This window comes from Neopsephotus bourkii, unplaced genomic scaffold (assembly GCF_033783945.1).
Source record: "Neopsephotus bourkii isolate Nb327-2 ecotype Australia unplaced genomic scaffold, CSIRO-AGI_Nbou_v1 NB_1761, whole genome shotgun sequence".
In the NCBI taxonomy this organism is placed as follows: Eukaryota; Metazoa; Chordata; class Aves; order Psittaciformes; family Psittacidae; genus Neopsephotus; species Neopsephotus bourkii.
Window position 1 is genome coordinate 1,124,892 of NW_026902235.1, and position 22,865 is coordinate 1,147,756.

Genomic DNA, 22,865 nt, shown 5'->3' on the forward strand with positions numbered 1-22,865 from the left:
TCCTTGCAGAGCCGGTGGCCACCGAGCGCTTGTTCTCTATAGATTGTGAACATCATATGAAAACTTCCTGCTGCCACCCAGGTGCCCCAAAAAGCAGAGTTATAAAGTACTTTTCCAAACCCAGGGTATCAAAACCTACATCCATGAAACTGATGTCAGGGCTGGAACCCCTCTGCTGTGAAGACAGGCTGAAGGCAGTGTGATTGTTCAGATGGAGAAGAGGAGGCTCCAGGGAGACCCTCCTGCAGCCTGTCAATATATGAAGGAGATTTGTAAGAAAGGTGGAGAAAGGCCTGAACAAGGGGAATGGCTTGAACCTGCCCAAGGGGAGACTGAGCTGAGCTCTTAGGCAGAAGCTCTTCCCTGTGAGGGTGCTGAGGCGCTGGCACAGGGTGCCCAGAGAAGCTGTGGCTGCCCCATCCCTGGCAGTGTTCAAGGCCAGGTTGGACACAGGGGCTTGGAGCAAGCTGCTCCAGTGGAAGGGGTCCCTGCCTGTGGCAGGGGCTGGAGCTGGATGAGCCTTAAGGTCCCTTCCAACCCAAGCAATTCTGATTCTACAAACCGAAGCCCCTCTAAGGCCTGGCTGACAGAGCGGCCGAGCAGCATTTGATGACCCCGAGGAAGGTGTTTGCTCTGGGAGGTGACACCATGGACAAAGCAGCTCACGGACAAACCGGAGGTGGACAAGGGACGTTGAGGCCATCCTTTAGAGACGCCGTGCTCCCAACCTGCCGGCCCGACCCCTGTAACCGTGCCCTCTCACCGTGCCCCCCGCGGGCTGTGGAAACCGCCCTTCCCCGGGGTCGCTGCTGCGTCCCCCCAGGCGGGGCCGCCATGATGTCAGCGGCGGGAGGCGGCAGCCGCCGGCCAAATATAGCGGCGCTTCCTGGGCGAGGGGCGGTGCTCGGTACCGGCCTCCTGCCGCAGTCAATGAGCCGGCGGCGGCCGCGGCGGAGCGCGGCATCGGCCGGGGGCAGAGCGGCGGGGCGGGGCGGGGGTGCCGCGGCATGGCGGGGCGCTGAGGGAGCGCGGCAACGAGCGGCGGCGGGCGCCGGCACCCGGCCCCAGCGCGGCATGGGCAGCCGCAGGGTCCTGCGATGAGCGCTCCCCCGGCCGCTCCCCCCCGCGCGAATATGGGCACAGCCGTGTCCAAAAGGAAGACGCTGAGGAACGAGGCCATGTCGTCGGTGGCGGCTAAAGTGAGGTGGGTGCCGGGGACCCGGCGGGCTGGGGACGGGGGAAGGCCCCGAGCCCGGGGGGCGGCTGCGGGCGCGACCCCGGCGCTTGTCCAGCGGGGCAGAGAGCTCAGCCCCCGGGGCTGGGAGAGCTCGGAGGGAGCCTGCGCCCGCGGGACGCCGCCGGTTTTCCCTCGATGGCTGCTGCGGTGCCCCCCGAAAGCAGCCGCCCGCCCGCTCGCTGGTGGCTGCGGGACCGCGGTCCCCCGCGCTCGGCGGACCCTTCAGCCTCCGGAGGGTGCTTTGTCTCCAGAGGTGTCCCCGGTTCTCGCTGCCGGCCCGGCTGGCACCCCCGGCAGGTTCGACTTGCTCGGGGGGCGAGGAGCGGGTCACAAGCGGATTTGTCAGGGATGGATCTTTCCAATCTTGAGGAACGGGAGCGCGGTCAGTTCGCTCGGCGGCTCCTCACCCGCTGGAATGCCAGCTGAGAGTGTGTCCGAGGGCAAAGTCAGCCGCTGTCTGCAAGGGGGCTTGATCCTTTGGATGGAAAACGTACAGCGTGCAAACCCGGAGCCAGCACACCTGCCCTCGCCGGCAGTGTCCCAGGCCGCTATATTAGCCAGTTTCTGATTTGGACTCTGTACTGTATCTCTGTTAATTTGTATATTGCTTGTCCTACAGTGTGGCATTTCGTTACTGCCGGGTCCCAATGCTTTTTAGCATCAAACATGGGAGACGCTCTAAGCCGTGTTTGCTGCTGGGTTGTGCTGAGGTTCAAAGCTATCTCTGATGAGCTTTGCCACAGTGCCCTTTGCCTCGAAGGATGGAGCCGACCCTTCTCCCCCGCTGCAGTGCAAGTGTCACAGCCGTCAGCGGGGAGCGTGTGGGGGCACTGGCGCAGGTTCCCAGCAGCACAGCCGTGCACAGGGGTAGGTCTGGCAGCGCCTCTGTTAGATGTGGAGTAGCTCCTTGGTAGCCCGATCAAAATGGGAGGAAATAAACTTTTCAGCTGCATTATGTAACGTCTCCTTTGTGTGAGACAGAATTGCATTAGAATAACCCGGAGTCGTGTGCAGGACTCGATCCGTACTGCTGAGGGATCTGTCACCTCTCTGTGACTGTAACTCGGCATTATGGCATCTCTGCCATGCTGGGAGGAGGCATGGTCTTGTGGCTGAAAGCGGAGAGATCCAAAGGTGTTTATATATTGCTGTCTGTCTGTGTTGTAAAGAAATCCAGCCTTCAAAGTCTGGAGTGCCTCTGGAGGAAGCTGTCTGGGCAGAGCCTGGAACTTTTCCCCACTTTATGGTGCACCCTGTTCGTACCCAGTACCGAAAACATGAGTGCTTTCAATGGTGTTCGGAGATCTGGAAATGGGATTTATTTTGGCAGATGTCAGCCAGGTGGATATACAGAAATGACACAAAATGCACCATAACTGTTGTAATGGGGTGCTGGGAACAGGGTTAGACAGCCAGTCACACACAAACATCATCCTGGGTAATCACCAGCGTTTCCAACGGGGGTGTGGGTGTTTGGGAGCGACTAATGTGTTTTGAATGCAATGATTTGTTAGCCTACACCAGGATGGGCAGATGCTACGCAAGTAGTATTAGCTGTGTAGAGTTCAGGAGGTGCCTCTGGGGTTCTGGTTTGCTACATACCTGCTGTAACTGCTACCAGTTGCTGCTTCTGTATGGGGGTGCTCTGAAGTGTCGTGGTGGTGTGAATTGTGGTGGTTTGACCAGAACAGTTAGCTGAGTGGACTTGGGCTCAGAAACAAAGTCCTTGAGCAGCGTGTGGTCACATAGCGCATGGCACAGGAGAGGTGCTCTCATGTGTCTCCCCATTCATGCCCTTTGCTAGAAATGCCTAATCAAAAAAGCCTTTGGGGAGGACAGAGGACTGCTGCCTGCAGTGCCTCTGTGCACAGAAAAGGTGCTGGTGGGGACAGGCACTGCTGGTGTGCCTCCACCCTGCCCGTCCAGGCACAGTTCAGTCCCTGCCTCGTGTGGTCTCAGCTACCCTTGGCGTCATTCACAGCAGTGGTGACCTGCTGAAAGGTTCCTCCTGGAGCACATCACACACAGCTCCTCTGCTCTGCCTCGTGTCCGCCTTCAGGTATCCCTGTGTCCTTATCTTCCTTACCTACAGTGAGGACTCTGCAGGGCAGTAGAGAAAGCTACAGAGAGAGCCTGTTCTGTCCTTCCCAAGGCGGTTGGGGACTTGGATCCCTGTGTGGGTAGCACTGCTGTCATGATCAGGTCCCTGGTGGTTTTGTGTAGGCAGCTATGGGATCCTGATCTCACGCTGCAGGAGATGCCCTGGGATTGTCTCTCTGTGCCTCCTGAGCTCTGCCTTGTTCATATTTCTCCTGACTTTTCATTTAGAGAGAAAAATCATCTCCTGAAATTCACTGCAAGTCCAAGTGGCCACTAATGTGTATTTATTATGCATGGCTGGAGCGTGTGTGTGCATTTGACTGTCTTCCTGAGCAGGGAGCATCATTTGTTTGCTATCATGAGTAGTGTGAGCTAAGCAGAAGGGGCAAGCTCCCTAGATTCTTAAACTAAAGTCTCTGCAGAGCAACTCAGGGGAGCCTCCTGTCCCAGGAGAAGCAATTAAGCTCCATGCAGTTTGTTGTGTGCTGGGTCTTTTAAACAGCCTCTCAAAACTAACGGCATAGTTGCTCTGTGCTAACCTTGTGGAGAGCATCCACGATGCTGCCAGCTTTGGTCTCTGTAGTCTTGTCTTCTCCTGGGAGAGCTGCAGTGAACTGTGTATGGCACCAGGAAGGGACTGGCTCCGTGCTCTTGCTCTGATCACATCTCAAGTGCTTGGATATGAGATCTTGCTGTGTCTCCTTCCTATCTGTGCTGGTTTTGCCTTGCAGCTCCTAAGGCAGGGATGACGCAGTTGTCCTTGAGCTGTGACCTTGATGCTGCCCCTCTGCTGACAGTCCCAGGCTGCTGCAGGTTTGGGCTGGTGCAGGTTCTCTTCAGCCTCCTGGCCTACGTGGTGCCTGATGCACACTCCCCGGTTTCCTGAGCACACTTTGAAGGGTGTAGATTAACCAAAACCATTAGAAATGGGCTCTCTATGCCCTTGCTGCCTTGACGCCTACAGAACAATACTGGCACCCCAACTGTGGCAAAAAGTCTGTCTTCTCCTGCAGCTCTGCTTTGTGTCACGCTGCCCTAGGGCTTTTCTTTGGGAGCAGGCAGACATGAGACTTGTGCTCGCGTGTTCCAGAACCATCTCTCTGTGCTATAGTTAGCACAGGGAATATTGGAGTTGAAAGCGTGGTTCATCCTGCCCAATTTCAGGACTTTGGTGTCTAGTCCAAGGTACCCACAGAGAGAGAATTTGGTCTCACTCCTTCCCTGTGGACTAGAGAGTGGATTTAAACAGGGCCACCAAGTGTTAGTTGCTGTGAAAGGGTAAATCTTGCACTGGCAAGTGCTGAGATACTTCAATGCGTTCCTTATTCCAGGTTTCTTGCTGCATAAGCAATTTTGGTCTTAGGTTGGGGTTCTTCCTGGAGTCCGGATTCCTTTTTCTACTTGTCGGTTTTCCTGTGAGTGGTTTGAACTCTTATGCTTGGGTTACCTTCTTTTAATTTCTGCTGCCTCCGTCCTCTCTCCTCCTGTCCAAGATTTGAGTAATTCTCCCAGAACTGTGGGGTCTTAGGCTTGAAGGTCCATTGCTGACATCAGATTTCCCTTTCTTGAGAGCGAGGATTTGCAGTTCTAACATTTAAACTTAAATTTTTCCAGCTGCCATCTCCCTCACAGATATTTCAGACAACTGGTTTTTGTCAGGGTATTCTTACTATCAGGTTTAAACAACGTAGGTGTCAGCAGTCTTTAGTGACGGACCTGGTACCTGTGGATGTGCTGGCAGTGTTCCCATCCCTGCTTAGTGACAGAGGAGGATTGCTGCTGTAGGAGGATGTAGGTCCTGATGATGCAGGAGGTCTTTTCTCTCCTGGCTTCCTGAGGTGCAGCACTGTCAGATGCTGTCACAACAGATTCCTGCTGCAGCTCCTCTGGGCATTGCTTCGGAAGGAACGCAAGAAGGTGGTGGGTGTTCTTTATTTTTCCATACAGTGCTCCTGAACAGTCCAGGTTTTGCTTACCTTGGTGCTCTGCTCTAAATGGAGTTATCTCAGGTCTTCCCTGGATCTCTGACTATTTCAGTACTCATTTCTTCACTCGGTTCAGTGTCGGTTTGGTGGATTGCATGTATTTGTGTGGATCAGTTTCTTGTAGCTGCTAGTAGGCATTGAGGCCCCTTTTATCCTGCTGATGTGATTGTTTCAGACACATGATGGCTATTCCATGCTCATCACACTGTCACTGAGATCTCTGTTACTTAGCAGCTTCCTTCCTTCTAGCGAAGTCTCAGCCAACTTCTCTTTCAGACCTGAGTCCAGCTTTGACATCTAATGCCCAGTGAGTACTGAGCAGTGCTCTCAGAAGGGCAACTGCCTGTGCTCCTATCCCACCCTCCACTTTCCCAAAGCCATGCTGGTGGAGGAGCTGGTGGTGTTTTCTCTGAGGCACCAGCAGTGCTGTCTTCACCGGTTAGACTCCATAGCACAGCATACTGAGGCTGTGGTGCCTGCTTGACGTCCTTTTGTTAAATCTGGCCGTGCTGACTGTGAAACATGCAGATCTGATCTGCCACGAAAATGAAACCCTCTCGCTAGATGAGTCAGGGCTAAACTTGTCACGTTGTCAGCTGATTGCTCTTGGTCCTACCTGCTTATTGGTATGCAGCTCTTGCAGTGTCATACACTCGGGGTTATAGCTCATCTGCCCCTGTGTGTGTGAGGCACCTCGTACTTCATCACGTTTATGTGAAACAAGTCTTTGTTTTTTAATCTCTTGCCAGTTAAATTATCCTGATGTGTCTCTGCTTTGAGAGCACTTGAAGCATTTTGTGCCAAGTGTCATCAGATCACTTGGTGGGACTTAAACTGTGAGAGCAGAGGCAAAACTGAGCTGGGAGTTTTGTGACTTGTATTAACAGTGTGTTGTAAGAAAGAAATAGGAAAGAATGGGATGAATAGAGCACTGCCATCTGTTTGCCTTTGGCTCTGGCTTTATTTTGATCAAGTTAGTGGCTACCAAGGAGAAGGGGTAAATGGTGTGATAACAATACGGGCAGATGCTGGTAAACCGGGGTGACTGTGAGCACAGTGAGGGAGGAGAAGGGACATGAAAGGCTTGGCAAGGGGAGACCAGGCATAAGGAGTTAGCGTGGCCAGCAGAGTCCCCTTGGCAAAGGGCATGTGTGGACATCTGTGGGAGATGAGCTGAGGCCCAGCCAAGGAGAAGCCGATGGCACCGAGGAAGCAGGAATGTAGAAGGGAACCACTGAGATAACAGGCAGAAATTTAGCCTGAGTTTGCAGTGTAATTGGCTGGAAAACACCCGCGGCACCTTGTGCTGTGCAGGCCTCATTGCCTTATTAGCTGTCACTGGATAACTGGGATCAAGTGTTCACTTGATTCGTCTGCTCTTGGCTTGGCCTGCAGCGTTGGAGAGCAGTGGAAGTGGCAGTGACGCAACTGCAGGTCCAGCCTGAGCAGGCAGCAGTGGCTTTGAGTGGTTCTGTGCTCTGCCACTGTGCTTCTGCCTGCAAGGAGAGGTCTGGGTATCCCCTGGGCTCTGGGAGCTCTGGTTTTACCCTCCTACCTCATCTGCTTGGAGCAACAGGAGCATGAGGTTGCAGACACTGCAGCACCTCTGAACTCAGGCTCTCATTCTGAGTGACGCTGTTTTCACCATGGAACAAGGTGGGGTGGAGGGTGGCAGTGCTTCTCTCTGGCTCTGTGATAGCTCTTAGCACTTTGGGTCTTAGGAAGTGCTTGGTACTAATTTTTGAGCCTGAGGTTTGCAAGCTAAGGGCAAACACTGGTTCTGGTTTGAGGCAGACAGATCAGCTCCAGGCACTGGCAGAGATGAATCGAGAGAATGACAGCTGAGCTAACATGCTCTGGGAGCTTTTGAACTAGTTACAGACTATATTCTATCATCATATTTCAGTATTCTTTGTGTAAATCTCCATGTTCTCTCCCTGATAATTTACCTGAGAACTTCCTCACTGTTATTTTCTCTACATGGAATGGCTGCTGATGGACAGAGAAGCTTCAAAGTCTTTCCCAGTGGTGTAAGAGCCCTGTTTGTGAATGGTTTTGATAATGACTTGCAAGGACAGATGTTTCTATGGGAAGCCTTGGAGCCCCAGAAGCACTGGTGGAAGAGATATTGGAAGTCTTAAGCGCAGCCATGTGCTCACAAGGCTGTTGCCAGTGCAGTGTGAGTTCACCCATGGCTTTGCATGAGCCTTAAGCCACCTCTAAGATGGAGTGGAGGAGCAGCACGGGAGTGCTCTTACAGCTGCATAGCCTGATGTTAGAACCATAGGATCATAGAATTATTTAGGTTGGAAAAGATCCTTAAGATCATCAAGTCCAACTGTAAGCCTAAATGCTACCAAGCCCGCCACTAAACCATGTCCCTAAGCACCACATCTACACCTTCAGGAATGGTGACTCAAGTACCTCCAGGCATGGTGGCTCTTCTACTTTCGTGAAGATGCCACGCTCCAGCTCCCAACTTTACACTTGTGTGTTGCCCCAGGACCAAATCCTGCTTTTTCCCCAGGCACAAAGGTGGTGGGTGAAGGAACATCCATGAGGTGCTTGGCCTCCTGTATGGGTGAGCCGTGATGGTCATCCCTTTGTTCCTTGTAGTGAGGATTGTGTGCCAGTTGTACAGCTCCCCCGTGTGACAGAGCCCCTGCGTGACCATCTCTGGGGTTGCTTAGGCACAGAGGAAGACAGCTGGGGCAACTCCTACCCCAGTGTCTAAAGGCACAACCTTGTACTGGACAGGCAAGAATGCGCAAACAGCAAAGCCTTGGTACTGTGTGTTAGCCTGTCACGACACAGCAGCTTGAACCCATCACAGCACAGCAGGTTGAACCCGTCACGACACAGCAGGTTGAACCTGTCATGACACAGCAGGTTAAACCTTGCTTCTCACACAGCTACAACTGTGCTGCTCCAGAGCGTTTTGCATTTGGCTGTGCTGAAATTTAGTCCCTGGGAGATGAAATCACTCTTTCTTCATCGTTCATATTGATCCCCTGTTGTTGGCTGTGGATGACAAATGGACTTCCCACTCCTTCCAGCCCTCGTTGCTCTGGGAGGTACATTGTAGCTTAGTTAATCTTTTCCTGTTGGGAGGAGGCGTGTAAAAGCAGTGGGGGGAAATCCTGGTGACACAAATTGGGATATGCTGCTGGATTGGGTAGCAAAGCAGAAGAGAATCACGGAAGGCTATTTTGGAGGTCAAAGCCGTTTTCCACTTGGATGTTTTCTAGCTGTTATGAGCATACCTGTTGTGGAAGCTTGAGCTGGAGAGGGATGTTCTGAGGTTGAGCAGCTCTGAAGGAGGAGGACGGTGGATGTGATGCCTTGCTATGTCTTCCACTGTTGCAGTATCTTTGTCTCCTCTCCCAGCAGATGCTGGTGTGCTTGAAGGCTGAGTGCCTGGCTGCTGGCTTTTGTTGGCTTGGTTTGACAGGGAGGTCGGTGGCTGGTTTGTCTCCTGGATTGTCCATGGGCAAATGTCACCCTGCTTGTGACGCTGCAGATATTAGGGAGATTGTTCTAAAGCCTGGGGAAATGGGTGGCTGGATAAAAGCTGGTATTGACTCTCTTGAGTCACAGGTCTGTTGGGTAGAGGAGAACAAGCACAGCAGCAAATGCCCTGCAATAGGAGCCTGAAGATTGTATTTACTGTAGAGCAGGGAATGCATGCCTTGACCAAAGATGCCTTTCCTGTGTGGGTTGCAAGCTTTTTCCTGCTCGGAATATTCATAGGTTTGCTCTCTGACGCAGGCCCTGATGTGTGATAAGGGTTGCACTCACCCTGCCTGGTTGATGCTTAATATATTGCAGTCAACTTCCAGTCATCCATGGGACCTGAATCCATCAGAGAACCAAGGATGGCTTTTGTGGGGTGTTGCGGGGCCTCTCAAATCAAGTATCCAAATGCTGACATAGTTGGTGCTTGAGCACTTAGCGTTAAGGTAGGTAAAATGGGTATTGGTAGTAACATCTAATTTGTGATGGCTCACAGCATTCAGAACCAGAGTAGAAGGCTGGGGTGATGGATGGGGCTGGGCTGCAGATACCTTCTTCCTTTGGCTGCCAGAAGGGGTTTAGCCTATGTGTATCACAGAAACAAGGCCAAGTTTAATGCAGGTGCATTTCAATGGTTTTTAACAGAGAAGCTGAAGACTAAAATAGTCCTGGGCTTGCTGTCCAACTGTGATTACCCTTTTGGTGTGTTTACCAGGAAGCCTGCCCTGCTATTACACCATGTTTAAATTGGTGTCATCAGAAGCTGAAAGAAAGGCTGCTGCAGGAGAACAGCAGTATATTGATATTGAACTGTTCCTTCTTTCCTTGGCCTTTAACCAATATTAATCTCTTTTTCTCTTTTGCTGCCTTCTGGGATACTTGGACGTGCAGAGCAGCAAGGGCTTTTGGAGAATATCTTTCCCAAAACCATCCCGAAGGTAGAAACGGCTCAGGTAAGAGAACTGACGTTGCTTATATCCTTATGTGCTTGCACCTATTTATTAATAGGCCTTCAAATGGAAGTGCATTTATTCATCGTAAAGGGTTAGTGTGAGATCTCAGCAGGAGGAGTCACCCTCTAAATCAGTGAAGCCCTCAAGGAGAAAAGGCAGTTTGGTGACTCAGGGGTTGGGTGGGCTGTGGGAACAAGTTCAGTTGTAGTGAACAAGTGTCCTGTCATAAATCCACCCCTAGAGCTGATGTCCTTGGAAGACGTTTCAGCTGGGAAGGGAAAGACTGCACTGCACAAGGCATCTGCTCTGCTTTGTCACTTCTAGGTCTTGCTTTCCTGGGGCATAGAAGTAGGTGAGTTTTAGTGTCAACTGACGTGCTTGGGGTGTGTGCAGCAACCTGCCTTTGCTGCAAAGGTAACATCTGGATTTATTCTAGGGTTTGCTTCAGCAGGGGTTAAAATGAGATTTGCTCTGTCTGGTTGAGGACACCAGCATGTGCCAGCTAATGTGTTAATATTTTATACACAGGTATTGTCCCTATCAGCTTATGCTGAGTTCTGCTTGATGGGCAAGAGAGCACAAGAGAAACTCATTTGACTTCTAACAGGCCTGTGCCTGGTCTGTGAGGAAAGAAAACATTTTGCAGACAATAAATTCACTATAAAACCCATAGAAATTCCCATAGAACCCACATAAAACCCTGTGTGAACAAGTAGCAGATTGTTCCCTAACACTGAACTGTTTTGCCATGGGTAACAGTTTTAAATAGAACATAATTTAGAGTGATGTTACCATTTAATGTAAATTGTGTGTGTGCTTAAACCTCTGCAGGCAGGGAATGCCTCTCGCTGAGAGAGCAAGCCCAGTCCCACCAGCCTTTGGCAGGCAGCTGAATGAGTCCCTGCCTTTTCTCTTGGATCTAATGACCTTCAAGTTATCCTTGGCTGTGTTGTGCTGCCTTTGGGAATGGAGGGGCTTTCAAACAATGTACTGCAGTTTTCCTTGATTTTCTTTCAGACATGAGAACTCCAGTGACATATTACATCCAATATTTAGTCTAAGAACCACCCATCGTGGTAGGAAGGGAAGGGTAGAAAAAGGCTGGGGTTTAATGCAGTGGAGATGAGGTACCTGAGGCAGAGGTGGGAAGGGGGTTGGACAGGCAGTGCAGGACAGGCTGGGCAGGTGCCAGGAGGCCGGGCAGAAGTGTTCTTTATCATGGCCATTTCTGTAACTGCTTCTCTCAGCTGAAGTCTTTGCTGGTGCTTTTCTGCACACCCCCACCCCAGGTGCCAGGAAGAAATGTCATTCTTCCCTGTGAGGGTGCTGAGGCGCTGGCACAGGGTGCCCAGAGAAGCTGTGGCTGCCCCATCCCTGGCAGTGTTCAAGGCCTGAGACCTGTGGAACCCTGGTCAAAGCCAAGGAGTAGGAGCCTCTCTCATGCACCCTTACACAGCTGTCCTTTTACTCATCCTTATGGTTGCTCCTAGTTGCTCGTTCCTCTCTTGACTGTAGATAAGAATGTGGTAGTGGAGCTGATGTGACTCCTGGATAATGGGTACTGTTGGGCTCCCCTGCCCAGTGCTTAAACTCACTCTGTGCTCGTACCCACTGCCCCCTTGGTGTATCAGGCTTGAGAACATACTTCAAGTGAATTTAGTTGCCATGGATAAGAATCAAGCAGCAAGTGGTACACGTGGAATACAGTCTCTATGGGGTCCTTAAGTATTGCCTTGGAAATAAAGTTTCACAGAGATTACTGTAAATGTTTAAAGGGGAAAAAATAAGAATCCTCATTGTTTAAGTCATCTTTTGCAGTCCTGCAGTGTATCATTTAACCCACTCTGTAACATTCCTTTATAAATAACTGGTAGGAAGGCTGCTGTCCTATAAAAATGTTCAAAATAGAAAATCTGGCTCCCTCTTATTCATCCCAGGAGTCCAATAGCAGGGGAACCAACTCTTTCCTCCTTCAGAAGTTCTGTATATCTCAGTATGGCTTTCACAAGCTTCTGAACACTTCACCTTTGGCTCAGCAGAGCGCTTAAGCTATAGCTTTCATCCAGTGCCTGCAGTGAAACCAAGGAAGAGCCTCTTCTACGTGACTTGAAGACATAGCACATGCATAGAAGTACCTGAATCTGCTCCAATTCATCAGAGAGCAGGAGAGCAGTGTTAGGGCTGTACCAGACCACCAATATCCTGTAGTTAAATTCCTACTTGCATGTGTTGGTGGCTGAGGTCCAAGCTCAGCACACCGAGGAGCTGATTCCTCAGTGCACGTACATCTCTGTTCACAGCACTCTGGGCTTTCACTAGGGGCATCTTTACCTGGTGGGATGGGGCTGCATTCCCCGTGGTTTTTGAGGAGCAAGAAGTTGGCGGAGCCATCAGTGGGACAATGGAAGCCTAAAAAGCTCCTCTTCTGCGTATCCAAGGAGCTGGAACCCTCTCTCTCTGCAGATGACAATACTCATGCAGAGAATGAGGGGAGTGTAAATCTTTGGGGTGCCAGTTCTGCTGCTGCTTTACCTGCTAATTCACCTCCTTGGCAGAAGGGTGGAGAGCTGGAACTCCCCAGGCAGACACAGCAGACATTGTCCCATGGAGTCCCATGTGTACAGAGACTGCCTCAACTTCCTCCACTTCTGCTGCATTTTGCTCTCTGAGGTTCATCCATTTTGGTTCGACTCTTTTTGTCTTTAGAGTCCCCTGACTCCCAGGAAAGGAGATGCTGTAACAGCTTTTGCATCCCCCCTCTTGCTTCACATTCCGCAACTCATCAAAGAGCTATTCTTCGGTGGTAACTTTTACACCTCAGTCTATTTTTGGTGGCTCCTCTGGAGAGCCTGTGTGAGTGTGTGCGTCAGAATGTCTTTGAGATATTGGTGAAGAAGAACTACAGAGGGATTATGCACCAGCAGAATGGGCCAGCTGCCATGTCCGAGCGCTATCATGAGGGTGAGCTATCTGCAAGGCTTTGTTCACCTTCTGCTTTCAATAAAATCACAGTCTGTCCATGTTCCACTCCCTTTGCTAGGGCAGTGGCTGTGGAATTGAACATCACCAGGAGGTATGGAGGACTGCAGCATACGACAGGGTGTACACGTAGTAAAGAAAAGGTGAGGAGAGTATTTGTTGTTGGTTAAAACTTCTGATTCTTCCCAACGTGAGGCCTGAGAACTTCATGGCTGAGAAACACCGTGCCTATGCCTATGCCTATGCAACTCCTGATGGCTTGTTCTGGAGGAGTTTTTCCAGGCTACTGGGGAGTCCATTTACCTCTCCTCTGTTGCTTGGCTCGCCGTGCACTGACCATGTTCTCCGAGGTTACAGCAGGGATGACAGCAATACCCATTTGTCTTCTCTTTGCTTCCCTTCTTCCCCAGCTGCCTGCTGACAGGGTATCAGTTGCTGGCAGAGGATGAAGGAATTGCACTTTTGGCATCACTCTGATTTTTTTTCTCCCAATCTTTAAGATATTCTGAGGAACTAGAAAAAAGGGAGGGTTGGACTCCGCTGCTGCCAGGACATGGATCTGTTAAGGGAGCTGTTGCTGAGGTGGTAATGCATCTCCTCCTCTTTTCGTGCCTCCATTCATTGCTGGCTTATTCATGCAGGCTTGAAGGTCTGGGAAGGTTCCCAAGAAGAGCACTCTCATGTTCAGCATTCATTCTGACTGCAGCGCTGCTGCCAGAGTCCTCGCTGACCCTCACGGCTTTCTGGTACTTTCCAAAGACTTTCCATCTTCTCTGGGGCATGGTTGTAGTGTAAGGGTGGGTGTCCCCTGGGACAGACCCAGAAGAAAGACAGGCAAAGGGGTTGACAGTTGCAAAAGGGAAGTGTAAGAAGGCTGCAGAGAGCAAAATACAAACATAGAAGAAATAATCACTCTGAGTCCCACCAGGGCTCACGGGATGAGGAGTTTTGGACATTCCCAGAGTCCCCTTGTCACAGCATAGGTGTCAGGGGCCCCACACTGAGATACTGCTTTAGATTTCTTTATCTCCATGTACTGGAACTGTGAGAGTGTCGTGGTTTAAAACCAGGAAAAAAGGTACCCAGAGCATGGGGAAGTGAAATGAGTAACGACAGCAAGCAGAGCACTTAAGAAACTTCCACCTATCAGGAGAAGCAGTGATGCGTTTGGTGAGATGGGGTTGGCACAAGGGTCCTTCACTGAGGAAAGGAAGGGAGCTGTTTCTGGGGCTTTTCCCTGATGCTTTTTTATCAGGCAGTTTCTGTTCTGTTTGCCTGGGCTATTTGGAGGGCAGCAGGTGCTGCAGTGCTGGGGTTGCTGCTGTAGGATGTAGCACTGCTCTGCCCGCTGCAGGCTGAGGCTCTGAGCAACCTACATGTGAAAGGCTGTGGAAGCAAAAGGAAGGGAAAGATCTCAGCAAGTATAAGGTGTGCTTGGTGCTGCAGAGATGATGGGCCCTGGGCCAGAGCTGCCCGGCAGGTCTTGACCTAAATTCACCGTGGTTCTTGCAGAATCAGCACGGCTGCTCTGTTTGCATCAGTGCAGACCAAAGGGGATAGTTACCTGTAACTGAAAGAAGCTCAAAAGAAGTCATCTTTGCCGCTTTTCTTTGGTTTTGCGTCATGTTTCAGCCATCACTGAAAACACTGGGTGCAGAATGAGCACTCCTGAGCTTCCCCAAGTTAAATAGCAATGAGTAATGGTGGCAGGAGAAACACGTGTTTGCTGAGGCCACTGTGCCATGCACAGAGACTGCACCAAAGCAACCACTTGTGTTTGCATCCTGGGCTTCTGAAGCTTCCCAAGAGGGGCTGTGAGTGCCTGTAAGCGCAGGAGCTGTGAAATGGAGGAGAGTCCTGATGCTGCCAGGAGCTGACACAGGGCTGGAGAAACTGCAGCATGAGGCTTTTCAGGTGCTTGAGGCCACGCAAGGGACCTGTGAGCTGTGCTATAGGATGCCATGAAGAAAGGCTGCAGCTCTACAGTGTTCTAAAAGGAACCTTCAGTTCGCCACTGTGCACGCTGTGGAGCTGCCAGTGCAGCCTGCTTCAGGGTAAGCACCAAATTGTGTTTTCTCTATGGAGGCTGTTTGCCCTGTCCCCAGGGGGAGCCCCAGCTCTGTGCCTGGCCCAGCTCTTGGTGTACCCCTGTGCTGGCACGGTGTGGCTGCCCTTGAGCAATGGAGGTGGCCTTTCCAGAAACAGCCCGTGCTCCAGAAGGGGTAGGATGAATTCAGGGCAGAGCAGGGATGTGAAGTCTCTTCTCTGAGGGTTTCAGGCTGCTTCCAGGATCGGCAGAGCACAAGTATGGTGGGGGTATATGCTAAAACTTGCTTCTAAAGTGAATAAAGAGGTAGGTCAGTGTTACCATAGGAATACAATGGAAAACTGGTGGAGCTGTCACTTGCTCCTTTGGGTCATGTCTCTCAGTCCCAGTTTCATCTCTTCATGTTAATGTTACAGGCCAGACTTAAAGGTTACTTCTCTATGAAGCACAATGTCAACAGCATCTTCAGCTTGGCTGTTTTCAAGGCCCATTTCAGCGCTGAGGACTAATCGGAAGCATTTTGTCACAGTTAAAGTGACCTTCTGTTTCCTTCAAGCAGCTCCCTCACTGAAGCAGCCCTTGCCTCTTCCCTGAGGCTTTGCAGAGAAGTGTGGGACGTTCCTTCCTGGGGAGCAGTAGGGTCTGGGTGCCCCAAAAAGCCACTGCCTCGGTCAGGCTTCAGGTACTTTCATAACAAACATTGTGCATGTCCTTCGCTCACTTGACTCTGGAGCTACTGCGTGGCTGAAAGGCCACTGTGACCTTTATAATAGTTGTATCTCTGCTTTATATCCCTGCCCCATGCTTCAAACCATTTTTCCTGGTTTCCATGCCTATTTCTTGCCTGTGTTTCAGCCCTGCAGAGCAGCGGGGTCAGCTGCCAGCCCGGCTCTGGAGGCAGGAGCCGTGTGCTGCTGGAGTCACGCAGTGGGACGTCGGAATTGGGAAGGACAGGGCTGATGTGTCATGGCTCTGGTGCTCGCTCAGGACCTGACAGCCTGACAGCACACCTGCGGGGCAGTGGCAGGCATATGGGAGGACTCAGAACTGAAACTGTGAGAGGAGCTGCTCAGCTGAGCTATCTGAAAAGATGTTCCTAGGTTTGCAGTGCCTGGGGCTCTAGCCACTGCATCCATCTGCTCTCCTCATCGGGAGTGTCACCTGGACCCCTCCTGGTGTAAAATGAAAAAGCATTAACTTCATTCCAACTGTTATGAACAGTGCTGCAGGTCCATGTACTGTGCAGCTAAAATCTTCTCATTCTTCTTCAGTAGCTGAGACAGTTCTTTCATTTAAAGTTGGTACCATCAACACCTGGTCCAGGGAGTCCAGCTGAGGTGGAGCAGGGGAGAGAACTGTTCCTGTTAAATTTATGTTTTCTGAGATGACAGATGTGTTTTTAATAGGCCTTATCTGGATTCCCCTTTGCCACTTTGCTTCTGGTGCTGGAGCTGAGGTTTTAAATCTAAGGTGCTTTAATCATCAGTTTAGCTGTTAAATAGTCATAAATTTGGAACTTTTTTTTAAGCTTCTGCCTATGCCTTATGGCTGTATTCCACCTTGATTTATAAACTTCCCATTCTATGGGGTTAGAAAGCAGCCTGCATCAGAGATGAGTTGGCTGGGTGAGTCCCTCCGCTGTTATCAGTAGGCATCAGTCAGCTGAAGCTTATCCCAGTATGTTGCCTCCTCTTGAGGAGCAAAAGAGAACATGGAAGTCCTTCCATGATTAGCTACCTCAGTCAGAGCAAGTGCTCAGGTTAGTTACTGAATGGGAAAGCATAGTTGTAAGTATCTAATAGTAGTAAGTGTCTTAAGTATTGGAAGCTACATGTACCAAAGTAGCACGCATTAACCAGTACAGGTGCTAGTTGCTGTTGGTGGTTATGTCTCAGGTGATATGCATGCCCTAGTGATTGTGTTGTGTGGAAGGTGAAGAGAAGCATCAAGAGGAGCAAGTGAAGCCAAAGAGATGTGTTCAGTGAATAACAAGGGGGTTGAGAAGTGGATTCATCCTTGGCACTGGACTGTTGAGCCCCCAGGCTTGGGCAGGCTGTTAGACTTGGCCGAGGTAAACAGGGAAGTGATGAAAATACAGGTTTGTTATCAAGAGACATGATTCACGGATCCAGCATGTTGGTCCTCTTCCCTTCGTTCTGCTGGTAAGTATCTCGGGCACAATAAATCCATGTAGACCACAGATCTAGTTGAAAAGAAATCTGAGTAACCTGAGTTGTCTGCTCCAGGGCAAACAAGGGTGCTGCTGGTGAAAGAGGGAGAGCAGAGCTGCCACTGGGTCAGCTCTCCTCAGCACCCTGGAGCGGAGGGAGCTGTGCCAGGCCTCCCAAGTCACACTCTCCTGGGCTGCTGAGCAGTTGGATGGAGCAGCTGGGTGTGGGAGAGGTGGCAAGTGTGACGTGAAGATGAAATGAGACAGAGCAGCAGTACCCAGGCAGAGGATGTTAACAGCAGCCTGCTTCAGCTAACTCTGAGGAGGAAATTCCTGTTACTGCTGGAGTCCTCTCTTACCTTGTCCTCTTCACTGAGCATCCCTTTGGCTCAGGTTCAATTCAGCACTGATTTCAGACCAGCTTCACTTCTTTTCTAGCAGAACTATTGACCTGAAATCCATAATGGAAGCAGGTGCAGTGCTTTGGCACCTGAAACCCACCACTGCAAGCACACAAGGGAGTCAGTCCCTCGTGCTATATCAGTGGTGCTGGTGTATGTGAACACGTATGTGTGTGAATGTGAGCAAAGATTTGCTCCCTGAATGGTGCAGGTTTGTCTTTAGAAGGCAGTAATTCATTCTGATGGGTGTTTGAATCTCTTTTCCTTTCATGCTATTTTTTTTCTGTAGATATATTCTTTATTAACTTCAATAGAGCTTCACACTCCCTTTGCATATGAAGCTGCTTCTCCAGTGTGTAGTTACCAAAGGTGCTAAATTAAATGAAAAGAAATAATCATCCAGTCCTTGGACAAAGAGAAAGCATACTGGTGTAGTGACAGGACTGTGGAGTGTAGACCATGAAAACTCCTAAATAAGCACAGGTGAAGACACCTTGAGTAACAGACAAGTAAGGTGGGAAGAAAGGCTTATGCTTGCATTCTGCATGCTAGATCAGACAGGTGGTTTATGTCAAATACATCTGGTCAAGAGTTGTAACCCTGCTGTGATTTCAGTATAGTCCCATCCCACTTAAATCTCTCAATCTTATGGGTTGAAGAGACGTTGGTGCTCATGAAGCAGAAGCAGGAGGTGGTCTCTCTGCACTTGCAGCCGTCAGCATTTTCAGACATACCGTACTTGGGCCACTTCATTTTTCCACTTACCCACCCACCGAGGTCCTCAACCTGCATTGTGGTGCTGTCAGTGTGTGAGCACAGGTGCTCAGTCCCCTGGGTTGCTCCCCCGAGGCTCCGTGTCTTCCATGGAAGTATTAATTTCAGGAGGAACAGGGCAGCTGTCAGCCACTATTTTGTGGTGTCTTAAGAAATCTGTAGCGTCACTGAGCCCACACGCGTTAGTAAGTTTGACAAGCTGAGATGAGTACTTGGAACTGGCCCTTGTTTTTCATTTTCAAGACGGTGTGCTTGGCACTATTAGCCAGCACACATCTTGGCAGATCTTGGAGTCATTTGCCGGTGTTTTCCCAAGACGTGCCTGCTCTGGGGCACAATCAGTCTTGGAACTGGAGAGGGTCTGACATGCTGGAAAACAAATGCAGTGGCTGCTGCCTCCTGGGGGGTGACAAGTGGATGGAGAGACTTTGGAGACACTTTCTGCACTGGTTGGCCTGCATGGCTCCTCACTGCACCTGGGCATGGATTTTAGACTCCATGTGAAGTCTGCAAAGACAACATCAGAAGAGGCTCAAGAGGCTCCTTCTTTACAGGCAGCTTCTGGACAGCTCAAGCTGCAGCTGCTGTGTCCAGAGACTGTAAGGGCTCACTAGGAGCCAAGTGAAATGAACCCAAGCTGTGTCAGTCTGAGTGGTCCTGATGGTCACTTCTTGATCAGGAGTGGCCAGAGATGCATTTGTCTCATAGTGCTGCTGAGGGAGTTGTGTCTCAAGCAGAAAAATGAGATCAGGGTGACACAGGGTGCCAGTACCAGCTCAATTCAGTTCAGTCTCAGCTGCAGACAGAGCAGGGCAGAGGCCCTGGGCAACGTGGGCATAACCCAGGGTGGGCTTCAGAATCAAAAGCTGCAAATGTGCATCCTCAGCTTGGGAGGGCTCTTTTCAGAGGGGCACAAGAGCACTTCATAGGAAGCAGAGTGTGGCAGCAGTGAAAGCTCCGTGTTGCACACATACATCAGACCATCATGGCCAGCTATGAGGGAGCCAAGATTGTTGCTGCCATCTTCCAGGTCGTGGCTCAGTAGCTAAAGGAAAGGTAATGAAGTGAATGCTTGGGTTTGTTTCTGCCTGTTTCAAGTGCTGCTGTCTGTGCTGGCCACTGATGATTTTGGATTCTCGGGTAGCAGTCGCATGAATAATGCATTGCCTGTTGAGCCCTTTCCCAACCCCTGCTGCTTCCCAGCTGAGGGAAGTCTGAGAGGTAATTAACAGCCACTTGAAAAGGATTAGCAGGTGGGTGGGAGCTACTGTTGGGTTCATGCATGGAATTGCCATGGAAATGCTGAGATTTCCTGGCACTTCATCCAGTGTGTGGGCTCCGAAGATAGTTGTGCTCATGGGCCTCTCTGCTTTCCATCTTCCTACCCTACAAAGGCAACGGCTGTGTTTTCCTTCAGGACAGCATCCTCTGGCTGTGCTGGCACCATCTGTACCCAGGATGAAGTCTGCTAACCAGGGGTGCTGTGGAGAGCCAGGGTGCTGTGGAGAGCCAGGGTGCTGGTTGCAGCTGTCAGCTGAAGGCCTTCTGGAGTTCTTTCACATCAAACTGCATTTCCTTCACATCAAGAAAAGATCTGGGGGTGCTGATTGACAGAGCTGAACATGAGCCAGGCAGCCAGGAAAGCCACCAGCATCCTGGCCTGTATCAGCCACAGGGTGACCAGCAGGGCCAGGGCAGTGGTTGTGCCCCTGCACTGGGCACTGGTGAGGCTGCGCCTCAAATCCTGTGTTCAGTTCTGGGCCCCTCTCTACAAGAGGGGCATTGAGGGGCTGGAGCGGGGCCAGAGAAGGGCACTGGAGCTGGTGCGGGGCCTGGAGCACAAGTGTGATGGGGAAGGGCTGAGGGACCTGGGGGGTTCAGTGTGGAGAAGAGAAGGCTCAGGGGGGACCTGATGGCTCTCTACAACTGCCTGACAGGAGGATGGAGCCAGGAGGGGCTGGGCTCTGCTCCCAAGGAACAAGGGATGGGACAAGAGGAAACGGCCTCAAGCTGCACCAGGGCAGGGTTAGATGGAGCTGAGGAACAATTCCTTCCCCAGAGGGTGCTCAGGCATTGGAACAGGCTGCCCAGGGCAGGGCTGCAGGCACCATCCCTGCAAGTGTTCACACAGCGTGGAGACGAGGCCTCAGTGCCATGGGTTAGTGGTGGCCTTGGCAGTGCTGGGGTAAGGGATGGACTGAATGAGCTTAAAGGGTTTCTCCAACCTGGTTGATTCTGTGATTCTCTGAGGCTAATTGTCAGAATATCGGGGGGGGGGGGAGATGACCCCCAAATCCTGGTGGTTTGCCCCTTACCCTTAGTTCTAAAAAATAACTTGGTGCACAAAACACTCATTGATTGTCACTGCTGGGACCAGCTGGTGCTGATCCTTGTCTTGCAAGCCCCCAGCAGCCCTTGCATGGCTAAACCTGCCGAAGCAGACAGCTGAACATGGGCTGTTTTGCTCATAAGCATCTTCAGGCTCTGCAGTGAGACCTGCATTTGCTTCCAGCCTTGTTTGGTGGCCAGGCACACTTAAAATACTGGGTGTATTTGTGAGAAATGTGTCTCATTTCAGTACCAGTTCTGGAGATTTGGACTGCTGTGGGCATGCATTCATCTGAGAAGGTTCCTGGGGTAACCTACCATATCCTGCTCACCCCTTCCCTTCCTGCAGCAGTAACAAAGAGCCTCTTGAATGTGCTGGTGCCTGGGGTGCTTTGGTTTTGAGGGAAGTGTGCTGTTTGTTCCAGATCACCTCTTGGCAGACTCCTACATCGGGCAGGAGGACTCCCCGGAGATGCAGCAGGCAGCACAAAACAAGCGCAGGCTCTCCGTCATCTCCGACGGCAAGTTCGAGCGGAGCTTCACTGAGGAGCAGGCAGAGAAGGTGCCAAGTGAGGGACCCAAGCCACGGGTCTACACCATCTCCGGCGAGAGGCCGATGCTGTCAGACCACGAGAATGAAAGTATGGAACTGGTGGTGATGAAGGGGGCTGCCCAAGAGGAATGCCACCATGGTCACCAAGTGCACGGCGCTGGTGGCTCTCATGGTGTTGGCAGGCATTGCAAGGGCTGGCCAGGCAGCAGGCAGGGCTCCAAGGAGTGCCCAAACTGCACTCGGCTGGCTGCCCCTTCCCAGCATTCCTTTGACCTGGAGCACCATCAGTCCAGCGAGACAGGGTGGCACAGGAAAAGGCTGGAGAGGATGTACAGTGTCGATCGAGTGTCTGGTAAGTAAGGGTGAGTGCTGCGGGCTGGAAGGACACAGAGGGACTCACTGACACAGGGGTGGAGGGTGGTACCCATCTCCTCCAAGTATGGAGGTTTCATTGCCCTGTGCCTTGAGTTTGGGTACCTGTAGGGTTTCCCTTTTGCTGATACTTTGCAGCAGCATTCATGGAAAGGGACTGTCTAAGGAGGAGTCTGAAATAAGCTGAGCTGAGTTTGAGGTCAGCTTGTCCAAGCTCCATTGTCTCTGCTTCTAGCTTGCAAGCAGCAGATGACCCAGGTGGTTTTCATGCCAGCTTCATGTAGCTCAGTGAGGGTCATCTCTGGGAAGGAAGACAAGGAAAAGGCTGTGTCAAATCCTACATTTATGCTCAGGCAGGAGGCCCTTCAGGGCAGGACCATCTTCTCTGCCTCATCCTGGGGATGAGGCTGGTGAAATCTTTGTGAAAGTGCCAGGGTGCTCAGCAGGGGCCTCAGCTAAGCTCAAATGGGGTGTTTTGTTCCTGGGTGCACCCCAAAGTGCTCATCTGTGTGCCTGGAACCAGTGTAGCAGGGTCTCTCAGATATGAGGCATGCCACCTCTTGGGCTTTCCATTAATACTAGCAAGTGACACAATATTGGACTTTCTTCCGCCCTTACTATGCATTTGCTCGATGTTCTCAGGGAAAAGGGTTTGGAATTATTCAATTACATTAAAAAAAATCCCTGACTGTCCTTAGAAACTTAACCATTCATCAGGTATGTGGCACCATCTCTGTGCTCTGAGTTAGCAGTTAGTACGCAGTCCATCTTTGCCTGTCAGCTCAGTATGTGGCTGGCAGAGAGTCTGACCTGATTTGTCTGATTTATTTTCTCCTGTAAAGACACAGCAAGGCTTTCAGAGCACAGTGTCCAGCCAGGAAGGCTCAAGGCTTTCTCCTTGTAAAGCAATGGAGTATGAGGACTGTGGAGATCAGGCTGTGTTTCTTCCTGGGTTCCATGTTTTCTGGTAAATATCATAGTGATATTTACTGCAGGTAAAGGTGCTGAAAGGTTGGGTTCTGGATAATCTTTTCATACCTTGGTGCTTGAAGTTATGTGACTAAATACATGGCCTAATACCAAAGAAGAATAATGAAACCAGGACTGGTTATCAGATGTATGAAACACCTGCAGTCTCACTAACCCCTGAGTGTGGTTTTTTAAGCATTATCCTTCTGTTCCCTGGGATTCTGGGGCTTCCCATCAGACATTGTATGTGTGTGTTTGGACCTTAGTTATTGTTATTGCTGAAGTGCAAGAAAAGGAGTGAGGAGAGTTTTCCTGTAGGAAAGCCTTTAATGGTTGTATGATTATATCTTGCCAGTTAAAGGTTGGCTCTGCATGTGATGACCCGGCCAGAAAGCTTGTGGAAGGAGACAAAACCAAAACCATTTCAGGAGAGATCAAAGCCCCGGGGACTTGGTCTTCTGGAGGTGATGGTGCTGAGTTAAAT

General features: G+C 50.9%; 1 protein-coding gene across 5 annotated transcripts in view; it reads left to right on the forward strand.

Moving 5' to 3' along the window:
- The first annotated feature begins 976 nt into the window (after window positions 1-976).
- Window positions 977-22,865, forward strand: part of NSMF (NMDA receptor synaptonuclear signaling and neuronal migration factor) — a 48,254-nt gene continuing 26,365 nt past the window's right edge. For 2 of the 5 annotated variants that reach the window (XM_061377965.1, XM_061377967.1), the window contains exons 1-3: window positions 978-1,204; window positions 9,727-9,788; window positions 20,913-21,392. In XM_061377965.1, the coding sequence (XP_061233949.1) occupies window positions 1,098-1,204; window positions 9,727-9,788; window positions 20,913-21,392 (649 nt within the window). In that variant the 5' untranslated portion in view covers window positions 978-1,097. Of the gene's footprint in view, window positions 1,205-9,726; window positions 9,789-20,912; window positions 21,393-22,865 lie in introns of all 5 variants that reach the window. The other 3 variants (XM_061377966.1, XM_061377968.1, XM_061377969.1) reach the window with 3 other exon arrangements.